This window comes from Lepeophtheirus salmonis, chromosome Z, assembly GCF_016086655.4.
Source record: "Lepeophtheirus salmonis chromosome Z, UVic_Lsal_1.4, whole genome shotgun sequence".
Taxonomy (NCBI): Eukaryota; Metazoa; Arthropoda; class Copepoda; order Siphonostomatoida; family Caligidae; genus Lepeophtheirus; species Lepeophtheirus salmonis.
The window spans coordinates 14,033,089-14,046,305 of NC_092584.1; the positions used below are offsets into that span (position 1 = coordinate 14,033,089).

At 27.9% G+C, this 13,217-nt stretch overlaps 1 protein-coding gene across 3 annotated transcripts in view; it reads left to right on the plus strand.

Moving 5' to 3' along the window:
* The first annotated feature begins 417 nt into the window (after positions 1–417).
* Positions 418–13,217, plus strand: part of LOC121130482 (contactin-6) — a 126,048-nt gene continuing 113,248 nt past the window's right edge. For all 3 annotated transcript variants that reach the window (XM_071893720.1, XM_071893722.1, XM_071893721.1), the window contains exons 1-6: positions 418–508; positions 1,700–1,811; positions 1,875–2,087; positions 6,492–6,782; positions 9,745–9,887; positions 10,316–10,478. In XM_071893720.1, the coding sequence (XP_071749821.1) occupies positions 1,766–1,811; positions 1,875–2,087; positions 6,492–6,782; positions 9,745–9,887; positions 10,316–10,478 (856 nt within the window). In that variant the 5' untranslated portion in view covers positions 418–508; positions 1,700–1,765. The remainder of the gene's footprint in view (positions 509–1,699; positions 1,812–1,874; positions 2,088–6,491; positions 6,783–9,744; positions 9,888–10,315; positions 10,479–13,217) is intronic.

The following is a 13,217-nucleotide window of genomic DNA, read 5'->3' on the forward strand; positions in this document are numbered from 1 at the left end:
TTTGATCAAAAATCTTCTAGAAGTCCTTCGCATTATTTTACATAATTTGTTAAACACAAGGATTAAATATTATAGTTATCGATCTGAAAATTCATTTTGATTCCTTTTATAATAGGGGATTGGACTAAATTTATGTTTATTTTATTACATTGCTAAAGAATTTAGATCTTTTGTATTCGTTGGTAATGATTTTTGGTGCCTTACGCTAGTATTTTTTTTTTTGTCTAAATGATCTTTTAAAATAATATGTCTAAGTTATTTTACATGAATTAAGACAAATAATTTTTTTGCACAATAAAGCAAGAAGGAACATGATTGTTAGCGTTGCAAAATTTGCTTTCTTGTTTTTAACTTTTTTTCATATTTCCAAGAAGGTTATTTTACTATTTTAAGATTAACATTATTATTTTTACGTAGCTGACCCTTGAAGATGAAGGTTCCTATCGATGCCGGGTCGACTTTGAAAAAGCACCAACAAGGAACGTAAAGGTCGTACTACAACTGATAGGTAAATTGATACAATTTATATGTTTTTTACTTATACATATTTTGACACGGGCAAACTTCTGCTTTGTACAAAACCAACTCTTGGTATTGTGTAGCCAATTAATGTTTGATTCAAGTGTTACTTTAATTTAAAGTTTAACAATTTGACATGACAAAGCCAAAAAATTTCTAAAAATTACTTATATTGAGTAATACATAATTTTTTAAATGAAACTTTATTTGAACACAAAAATAGAAATAATCGTTTAAGGATCAGTCAATTTTCTAATATTACTATAAAAAACAATAAAAGACTACGGTGAACCATTGATTAACTAAAAACAGTGATTTTTTACTAGACTTAGGATTTGTGAGGTATCATTCAAAAAAAATTTCATCTTTTTGGAAAAAAATGTTCATTTTGTCTTTTTGCGTGTGAAAATTGCTCATTTTTTAATCTGGTATGAAATATATAGAAAATTAGGATTCTAATTGCATTACAATACACAATAAAAAAAATCCGTTTTTCTTTGACATATCCCACTTGCAAAAGCCCTTCTTTTTTTGTGCTCTCTTTATTGAATTAAAAAAATGTATATGAAGCAATTTCAATTTTATGATTGTACGATTGGGTATGTAAAGGAGCCAGACTGCAAGGACAGGCATTAAGACGAAGGGAAAAATTGGGAAAAATTGAAGAGAAAAATTAAACGAAGAAATCTTTCTAAATCTAAATTTTTGAATTAAATAATATTGACAAATTTTTGAATTATTATAGATCTTAAAAATACATAAATTAAACTTATAAAACTGTACTTTTTTTTTTATACAAATTGTTTCGTTTTGATATTTTGGTAATAATTTTTTAAAATTTAAGTGCCATTTTTTTGGTCATTTTGGCCAAAAAAAAATTGTAGGTCTACTTTTTGGATATAATGTGGAAATTTTCAAAAAGTAGGACATGACTCAAATGAAAAATTGGGTTATGGTTCCATAAGAATTTCGTCTTGATACAGAACACAAAAAAATCAATTTTTTTAATTGAATTCCAAACTATAACCAATAATTGAGCTACAGATTTTGTGAGCACCATTCTTAAAATTTATGAAACCTTTTCTCATTAAAAAGAGTCAAAAGTCTATAAATAACACATATTAACAGTTTGCCGTTTATGCAAGTCATTCTCTAAAATTTTTAAACATTCCTATTCCAGAGCTTCCAAGGCCACCCCCTCATCTATGATATCAACGACGTACTTCTAAACAACGCATCCCCACCCATGAAAATCAATTCAACTCTGAACCTCATATGTGACACTGATGGAGGTTTACTTTCAATTTTTGAGTGAATAAGACAAGTAATCTAATGATCTTAATTATGTATTTTAGGTAATCCACTCCCAAATCTTACCTGGTGGATTGGTCAAGGCCGTTCTTTAGTAAAAGAGAGCGGATTACAACGTGTAAATGGTCTTCGAGTAAAGAAATCATTTCAACTTCATAATTTGCAAAGAAAGGATCATGGACGATTGATTGGATGCTCTGCTTCCAATACAGATCTTGCTCCACCAATTGAAACTTCATTTCGTGTTGATATGATTTGTAAGTGGGTATTACTGAATTCAAAGAATGTATTTTTTCTACTTGAATGTACATAAGTAGGTAGATAGACAAAAAAAAAGATAAAAAATCACCAACAAATGAAGCCGAAAAAAGTATTTAAAATAAATTAATAAAACAATTTAAATTCAATTTCCGAAATACAAAAAAAAAAAAAAAAAAGAAAAAAAAAAAGATTAAATGCATTGGATTCTCGGGAAAGGTAATTTGAATAAGTATTATTAAAGTAAAAGGTACGAATACATGTATTGTTTATATATACAAACATTTATGCCAGGCATAGTTATGATATCTCCGTCAACTATCTACAAATAGTTAAACTAGTTTGTACATTACAGAACAGTGTCAGTGAACAAATAAAAAATCACATTCGGGGTATTACTAGAGTCTCATAAAATATAAACATACCACGTGGCAGATCTTCTTTTTTTTTTTTTGTTGAAAATCTAAAAAATGTTTTCCAATGCTGTTACCATCATTCTTAAGGAGAAAAATATATAAATATCAAGTAATCAAGATTACGTCTAGTCATGACAGACAAAAACTGAGGATTCATTAGCAAGAAGGGGATCACATAAGATTGGGCTAAAGGAGCTGTAGCCCCCCAATAAAAGAATTGTTGTTTCTTGACTAAAATTATTTTTTGGTCAGGATAAAATAATTTACACGAAAATAACGAAAAAAAAATTTTTGGAAAGATTTATTTTCTTCTGCAACAGAGAAAAACAAAAATATTTGATTTTTTTCCATAAATTTAATGTCTGAAATTTATTTTTTAAACTTTAAAAAAAAAAGTTCTAAATAAATGTAGATTTTCGAAATTTTTTACAAAAAATTTAATATTAATTTTTTTTTTCGAAAAAATGGAATATTTGAGAGTTAATTTTTGAAATTTTTTTCGACAAAATTAAATATTCGAGCATTAACTTTTTCCCCCAAAAATTACATTTTTTGTAAATAGCAATGGATTTTTGAAATTTTTACCTTAGAAAATTTAAATTATATTTAACAAAGTCAAAATTTGTTATTTTTTTCCCCAAAAAATTTGATTTTCTTTTGGGCAGCTAAGAATTTTAAACATTTTCTTGCCGATAACTTTGAAATTTAGAATTTTTTTCAAATGCAGATTTTGGCCTTTATTTCTATGTGCAAAGATCAAGGTACCTCCATTTTAAAAATTTAAAACAAAAGAGACTCGAGAGATGCAAGAAAAGGAGGACACTATCGAGAGGAAAGCCAATGCACCCACTTTTCCAAATGTGCACCCCCTCAAAGCTACCATCGACAAGCAGTAGACAGATTATCCTGAACAGAATATCAAGAAAAAGTGCACCAGTTATAGGGTCAGAATCGATGCCGTCATTGAGACCAGCGTATGGCATAATGAATATTAAAGCTTCTGTACTCTACACCTCTCAGTATCAAAAAAAGTTTATTAAAATTCCTAAAAAATAACAGAGTAAACGAACTTAATTCAACATTTCCCTGACCCCTCATGTTTGTCTCTCCACTCTTTTTAAGTGATCGTTCAGAGTCAATAAAGAAAATGCTCTCTTCTCAATAATGGAAAAATAATGATAACAGCACTGGAAATTAAAAAAAATACTTGTACAATTTCTTTTTTTTGGATTTACATCTTTAGCTATCTCCATATTATACATAACAGAGATATACTGCTGATAATATTGCATTTATTATGTGATATAGCAAAGTTTGATAATATTTTGGGAACGATATATTCCTATAATACATTTTTTTTTTTCTAAATATCACACGACACAAATTATGTAAAAACTTATTTGTTTGATTATCTCCATCATTCAGTGCCGGAAATGGGATAATAGCTTATTAGTCTCAATAGAGACAACTCTTTCCTTCGACGTCAATCATAGCGAATGCTAGTAGTAGAAGTTTTGTATTCAAGTAAAATAATTTGAGTCATTATTTTTTGTATACAAATAGGTGATGCCATTTCAAATGTCCAAAACAATAATTTTTTATTGGTGTTGGTATTCCTTTCCCCAAATTTGTTCAGTTTGTTAAGTAAATCAGTTAATAAATTAAAAATATATATACTATTTTGAACATTTAGAGATCATTTTATGTTTTTTTAGTATTGAAAATTAAATTTTGTGTTTTTGAAAATTTCTTTTTTTATTATAATTCAATTAAAAGAAAGTCACATTTATCAAATGTGAAAACGTAATTTTTTTTTGAAAATGTTGCACATAATAATATTCAAATTTCAAAAAATCCTTTATTCAAGATATATAATCTTTGTGATTTAAAATTTTTCTGTTTTGGGTGAAAGAAATTAGTTATATTCGTGCTTCCAAAATTTATCATATCATAATATATCTAGCTTACACAAGGCATTTTTAATAATAATTTTAATATAATGCAGGTCCTACAAAGAACATATAACTCACCTATGAAAAAAAATACGACAAAAAAAATTGAGATTGGGAAAGAGCTTTGTTGCAGTGTTTTAATGAAATTCTTCACACATTTGTTTTTGATACTTTAAGTCAAAAATGCGGTGCAATTAATCATTTTATAGGAACATAAACATTGAACCACTCTTTCATTAAAGTAATAGAAAAACTGTATTACTTTTCTGCAAAAAAATACTATTGCAAATGTGGATTACCTGTAAATTCATTGCACGGTCTTTTTTTCAAATGAATGATGTGTTTTCTTGTCAGCCAAAGCATTAATACATAACATTGATTTTGAAAGTAGTTTTGCTCTAAGTTTTCTAAATGAATTTCCAGAAGTAAGGACACAATGTGTTCCATCATTTGTACTTACCTGTAATCGCCACTTTCATAAAGTGCAACAACTGCATGGTGGCATATATCCCACAAGGGCAAAAAGTGCATCCTAAAAAAGGTCACCCCTCGCATTTTCCACCTTCCATCGTCGTCTGTACTCTGTTATTCAAGCTAATGGCAGAGGTATCGAGTAAAAAAAATAAGAAGTGATTGCAACAAAAGTATTATTACTAAAAGAAACCTCAGCTCAATAATGAAAAAAAAAAAATAATTATGGAACTGAAAGCAAGAGAGTAAAATTGATTCTCTTGTGACAATTTCTTATGGATTTTATGAAAACACTATAAATATCAAAGAAAATGCATTAGATCAAGGATGTCTAACCTTCTAATATAATGTATCGCATTGCCACTTAAATTATGTTATTGGGTCACAGAACCTATTGTGTTAAATTTCTTGAAAAAATAACTACACTATTTATTATATAAAGATTTAGTTCAATTTTATACCAAAAAATTATAAAAATTATAAAAAAAGTCCAAATCATATTTCACAAGGACCAACAGCTTAAAAATCTAATCTGTTATAATAACAGGAAAAATACGAAATTTATCAAATATTTCTTCAATGTTTGTAAGTTTTACGAGCGTTCTACGCACATTCATGTTATTTTAATAGTTTTACAAAAAAATATTACTTGCAGTGAAAATGAGTATTTGGCCACACCTAAACATTAGGGACTGCAATTCAGCCCACGATTCACAGGTTGGACATCCCTGCGCTACATTATCAAAATTGCTTTTAATGAAATTGTATCTTAATCAAATCCTTAATGATCAAACTGCCTGCAATGAATTCTTTAATAATCAAATTACCTAAAATCATTTTAATTGACAATTTAAATGAAGTTAAAAAAACAATTTACTCATTTATTGGAAAATTTATAAATTGTCTGGGCATTTTGCACATTGTCCCGCACATATTTTAATATTCAAATTTTGCATAGTATTTCATTGCATACTGTATTATACTATTGCTTTGAATAGTTTATTATAAGCGTAGCTAAACATTTGTATATAATAGCCAAAATTTCATCATATAAAAAATAAGATAGCCTATATATATATACGAGGAGGGGTCAACAAGAAATTGTATTTATATCCATTTGTAAACGGAGCATAATTAAACTATAACTAATTACATAGTTTATATATAAAAAATAATAAATTATGAAATAGCCATGACGGATCAAGTGAGACGGAGGAATGAATAGCCGAAAACAAAATAACAAGGTATTTTTTTGTTAGCGAGGTAATGCCGGCACCTGTACACGCGTGATAGATGTGGTAACACATCTTTAATGCTGAATATATTACTGAAATTATACTGTTAAAACTTTCAACTAGCCCATATTTAATATATTTGGCTATTGATTTGAGATTTGTAAGAAATACAGAATCATATACATGTAGGTACACTAATATATATTTTAAATGAGTTTGCAAAGTACCTTCAACTTCTTTCAGCTTCATTCCCTCTACAAAAAAAAATACCTTTCATTTTTTTATGCAGTCTTATTTCATAAATTATATTTGTATATCATTTTATATAGTACCACCCGTGGGCGTAAAGCTTCTTCGAGAATGGAGTTATTTCCTTGCTTCAAAGACCTACAATGTCAGCTGTCAAGTTTTCGGCTCTCGGCCTCCTCCCTATACCAAAGTCTGGATTGGATCAAAATATTTAAAATCGGAGGAGTTAATTGTACAAAATGAAATATCCACAACAATTGTGAGCTTTGTTCCAGATAAATCCGATCAGGGACGATTTCTTACATGTAGAGCAGAGAATCCACATCTTCCTAATGCAGCTGTGGAGACTCAATGGAAGATTGAAGTTCATCGTAAGTTTGTTTTTGTTATTTTTTATTTGGTAAATATTTAAGAATATGGAATAATAACTATGAGCCAAGAAATTGGCGTTGGCTTAAATTATGGTGCAACTTGTAACACCACTTAAAACACTCCACATCAATAAAAATTACACGCTTTTGTAAGTTTATGTAATTTTGAAGGGTCATATTTAATATTTTTACAACGTAAAATGTACAAATTTCTTATAAATGTTGAATAAACTTCATCAAAAGGCTGCAATGTAAAAAAAAGACAAAGAAAAAACAGACATAAAGTATATGACTTGATGTTAAAATTTGAGCTGAATTTTCGCCTAAAACTTTTTGCCGAACAATTATACTAAATTCATTGATTTATACCGTTGCATATTTTAACTCCAATTAAAATGATAATATGGTAAAAAAACAATTAATCATATGACAAAGAAGGTAAATTAAGTAGTTTTGCAAAGAAAATATTTCATATTGATATTTGGCAAAAAAAATATTAATTTTTTGTGAATAGCTGTGGATTTTTGACCTTCCTCCCCCCCTCCAAAAAAAATAATATAGAATCCTGTGAATGTCCCTGTAAGGTGATGCATATTTGCATATTAGATATACTAAATCAATTTAATTGATAATGCAGATCTCTATAAAATGATTGGAAACAAAATAAATAGGATATTTAAAAAAATATATATAACTTTAGCAAAAGTAATTTGTAATGAATTGCTAAAATTACGTTTTAGAGTTTATCAAGAACTATAACTTATTTTTGATAAATATTGAATTCTGATGTTTAATAAAACTACATGTAAAAGAGGTATAATAGGTTAAATAAAATAATTTCATTATTTTTCTAATAAATTGTTTTAGTAATGTGTTCATTGCGTTATATAAGTGTTATAGTGCACATTTTATGATGTGAGAAAGATAATATTTAGTAATAAAAAAACTTTTCGGACAGTTTTTTGATAGTTTGACTCAATGTTGTTTGAGCGCTTGTCAAAGATGGACACTTGGAAAGTGAAAACACGACATATTTTCCAGATTTTCTTCGAACAAAAGTAAAACTAGTGATGGGATGATTCTTTAAAAAATCCATATAAAATATTTGGATTCTTTAATATTTTATATAATAGTAAAAAAAATACCATTTAGTTATAAATTTCCAAGAATTACAACCAATAAAGAAAAATTACCTTTCCCTATTTCATGCAAATAATACCTACATTATATAAAGAAAGGCAGAGAGCTCTTTCCAATGTGACCATTCCTAGTGCAAGTAATCCTACGAAAAAAAAATTCCAAATGCAAATTTTCCTAAGTCCCCTAACAAAGCTTATTCCCCTAAATTAATAATATCTGCACCGACCGCATGTGTTTAGAACACTTTTGTTCATGTTTAGTTTTTGTTCAATTAGTTTTTTCTCAGTCTTCGAGCATTTTTTATTATGAATTATTTTATGAAAATTTTTATTAAACTATCAGACACAAGTAACAAATTCACATGTTCGTTTTTTTAAAAATCTTTACAGATATATTTACAATTTTTTTTCGTAACCTTGAAACGTAATAAATAGATAAATGTGAGTAATAAATCATAATACAAATGATTATAAATCGCAAAATTTACATTACTTTATCAATGTTGAGTACGATTCCAGAAAGAAACAACAACATCCTACTCTCTGATTCAGGCAGCTAAAAATATGAATTGTGTTTATAAGTCTGATACTGTATCAACAAATAACGTGTTATTTTGGTTTTATCGATTCTGCTCCAGTAATTTTGATATCAAAGATGCAAACCATCCTGGTTAGCTAATTGAAGGAAATGTGGATAAAATAAAGGAAATAATAATGTTGTCCGACGATATATAAGTATTGTTTGTATTGCCAAGGAGATGGGAATTAATGGAAATAAATCCCTTAAAAATAATGAATATCTTATTGCTACAACGATTGTGTTTTTTTAACTATTTTATATTGGTCACATTTTGACATCAAACGTTACTATTTATGTAAATGATAAGTGAAGTAATTAGGTCTGAGCGTTTTTTTCCTTTATTTTGACAATAAAATTAACATAGTCATAATATTCAATTTAGATGGTACCAAATGGTTGTTTGACTAATCTGTGGTTCATGGGAAAATAAGTAAGTGCTCCCATGCCTGTTCAACTTGACGATTTCTATTATTTTATCGACATTTTCGACGTTCATATTACCAGAACAAAATTGTTGGAACCATTGCTTTACCGTTGTAGTTGAAATTTTTTCACCACTTGCTCTGCCTTTGTACCTTGGTGGCAGTGATACTGAAGAAGGACCTTTCTCAATTTTTACAACCATTATAGAATGTTGTATCAAACAACAAGCTTCACCAAACACAAATCTGTAAAGGAACTTTCTTTGAGTGACTGCTTAATGTTTAATCATATTTTTAGTTTTGTATGTAATTTATTGATCCTGAGATATTTCTCAATAAAAACATTTACAAAAAATGCTCTGATTTTTTTACTTAACCTACTATTAACAAAAAAAAATGGTTTTAATCATAACAAATGACGGTTAAGGGCCCAAAAATTGCCCTTATCAACAACTTTAACGATATATAAAAGCGTTTTATTTTATTATAACTGTATTTATGATCTACATGTGTCAAAAAAACTTGTTGTTTTTGAAGTAAAAAAATGAAATATTTAATTTTAAAATCATTCAAATAAAAATAAAAAATATATATATATACTATTACACAAAAAAAAATTTTTTTCATTTTGAAAAACTAAATCAATTTTATTTACGGAAAAATGTATTTGTAAAGTAATAGAAATTAAAATTTAACTGCCATGGTCAGCTTTCTAATTATGTTTTTTTTATACTTTTCTAACCTTTTATTTAGTCTCTTTATTAAAAGAAAAAATACATCTTCAAAATAAAAAAGTAAAGCTTTCTCTCTTATTTTTTTAGATATTCCTGAAACCCGATTAATCAATGAAGAAAATCCGGATCAAAAGTCATTTTTAGATGTAAATACTGGTCAAGAAAATTTAAAATTGTCTTGCTTAGTAGATGCAAATCCAAAGTCTCATGCACTGCACTGGAGAAAAAATGTAAATATTTTATATCCAAACCTTCAAGTCATATCATATTATAAGTAAAGTGAAGAAAAAAAAAAGAAAATTGCATTTTCTTTCTTCGTCATCTTGAGGTTGTACATTTCTAGAAAATTATGAAGAAAAGCAGAAACTCTTTACTTTTATATGTCCAAATCTTGTATTTTTCTATTACAATACATAACTTATGACAATTTTGTGTTTTGTATACACTAACAAAAATATTGGCATCGCAACTATCCTGGTCCATAATTTTGTGGACCGAATTGCAACACTAGTATCAACTCCTTTATTTGTACATAAATTATCCTTATCACATGCATTTCTCATAATTAATTCAATAACTGCAAAATTACTACATAAACCTTCCTTGCCAAAAAAATATCTTTTTATATGTACATAAATTTATTTTTAACCTTCTACAGGGTGTTCTCATTCGCTCTGAGGAGGAGCATCCTAACTATGCTCTTACTGGTAACGAATTAATTATCTATCAAGTGAACAGAGATACTAGTGGAAACTATAGCTGCGAAGCAGAAAATCTTCTTGGAATTGGAAAGTCAAATCGATTCACACTTAAAGTCAAATGTAAGTACAATTTTTTGAAATGGTATAAATTATTAAAGTAATTAACTATGAATTATGATTTTTATTAATTTTTTTCATCTTTTTGTCTAAATAATCCATTGTTACAATATATATTTATAATTTTAATAAAATGATATGTTTTATGTATAAATTACGGTAGAACATGACTAAGGAGTGATTTGCAATAAAATGATATCACTACTTCTCTCCCACACCATCAAATTATTTGGTAATAATAAAAGATGAGAATAAGAACTACTAGTAAATAATTGATAAAATCCATCTTCTTAAGCCCTTTGCATCAAAAAAGTTAAAAATATACAACTTAAAATGCCCCTAATATTTTAAATTATGTATTTATAAAATCATTGAGGCCAGACTTTCTAAAAACTTTGCCTGTCGTTTTGCTAAAATATATTTTGGATAAAATTTTTGTTACGACAGAGTCTGCTTTTAGGTGAGTCATTGATGTGGAGAGCATTTTCATGCTTAATTTCTATGCATACTCCTCTTATATTTTTACATCCACCATTTTCCTCACAGGTTCAATTCAAGATAGTTCTTATAGAAGGAACAGAGACTATATGCTTCATTTTCTCTAGATGTGTGAGTGAAGATTGTGGAGGTTGCACGAATGAATTGTCAATTCTTTACTATTCCAGTGTTCTACTATTTCTAGAAGTCGCTCGCCATTGTTTTCAAAAGAAAGGATGTTATTTCTTGTACTAAAATGGTGTTGCACGAGTCCTCTATTTTTCATAAATGTTTATTCATTGAAAAGTTCCCAAACAGTTGTTCTAACTCATAACAGGTTACCTGTAATCATTTACTTAATGAGGAATATATATTACATACTATTTCAATAAATATTTTTTTATGGAGTTTCATATATCATCCCTAAATATATATCGAGTTATACACTGAACACATTTTAAAGAATAAAGTAATAAGCTAAAGTCCTGCAATTTTAAATGAATTAAGGGTCAATTATATTATAATTATATAATTATTTTACGATATATTTGGAGAATTAGCACTTTTGAGGGGGCTTAGAGTCTATCAGGGAGATAAATTTTTATGGCATCAAATCCATTATGTCCTGAACCAGAAAATTATAAAACATTAATTAATAGAAATAACTAGTAAAGTGAGGAACGATTTAATCTACCACAACTTTTTAGCACCACCACAGCCATATATTTTGTATGGCACTGATTTTTATGTTATTAAGGGCAATCATTTACAATGTACCCTAAATTATTTCGTATGCAGAGAAATAGATGAAAAGACTATAATTAAATCCAAGATTTTCAATTAGTATCAACCTTCGAACGATATGTTTTTGTTGATCCTTGAGGGTTTTTGAGGGGAGCAACTTGTGTGAATGTAAAAAAGAAATGATAAAAAAAAAATAGTGCACTAATAAAGCATTAAATATTTTGTGAAAAATCACTGTTGAAGGGCAGGTATGGCTTTATGTACATTATTCAGACCTTGGACCAGTGAAACCAACATTTGAAAATGGGTTTGCTAAATTTCAATAAGGTGAAATGAGTATCGAAGATAATCCACCCAGTGAACGTCCAAAAGAGGCGGTTACTTAATAAAACATCAGAAAAGTACAGAAGAATAATCTTGAATGATTGTAAAGTGAAGTTGATTGTCATAGCTGAGACTCTTGATTGATTCATATTACACACCAAAGATGACGTCACTTTATCATCTTATGTCGTTTTCCCTGACGAGTTATGCAACTTTTTCTTCCTTTTAAAGAATTCACCTTCTTCAATTAAAAGAGTAAGATCATGGAGGTTGACTATAGAGTAATATTCAAGTATATTGAACGCCCATTTCGTACAAAAAGAGTGTCACTAGGACAGTTGGAATGGAAATATATAAACCATTGACCCACCACCACTTTTGCAAATATATATATATAAGAAAATCGAAACGAAAGGAAGAAAAATAAAATGAATGAAACTTCCATTTTGATTATTTAATTTTTTTAAATTTTAATACACGTTTAGAATCTTCCCAATAAAAATATAAATGAATTTCTAAATAATCATTTTATCATATTTCAATTTCTATTTGTTTATGTATATTTTATTATTTTTATGGACTAATTTACTTATTTAATGATAATAATAATAAAAAAATTAATCTATTTTGGTTGACAATAAATAATATTAAAATTAGAAAAAAAAATTATGTTTAAAAATTTTATATGCCTTTATTTTCAAGAAACAAAAATAAAATCAATTTCTCATTTTTTAAATTGTTATGAATTCAAATTTAGTCTCTTATGAAAAATTTTTAACTCAAAATAAATTTAAAAGTTTTTTTGTCTTTTCTACATAAAATTATTTGTCAAATTGGGCATTTAAAAAAAAATATATAAGTCAAGATTGTCAGAAACCCCAAAAACCCATCCTCCCCACACTTAAAAAATAATGCAGACGTCCCTTTCCCTTTTAAAATATATTTTAGTGCCGGTCCAATAGAAAAGGCTACTTTCTCCAAATATTGATGGTGTGCTGTTGTTTAACAACAAACTTTGATCACCTGCAAGAGATGTGCATACACAACGTTGTATGTTGTTTTGACGCCTACTTGGAAGTGTTTGGCGTGAGTTAAAGAAAATGGGGGTGATCAACAAAGTATCATTCAGTCTATAATCGTAGAAAGGCAAAGTGTCCTTGTTGCAATCTGCGCGAGAAACAAACAATTTGAGATTGC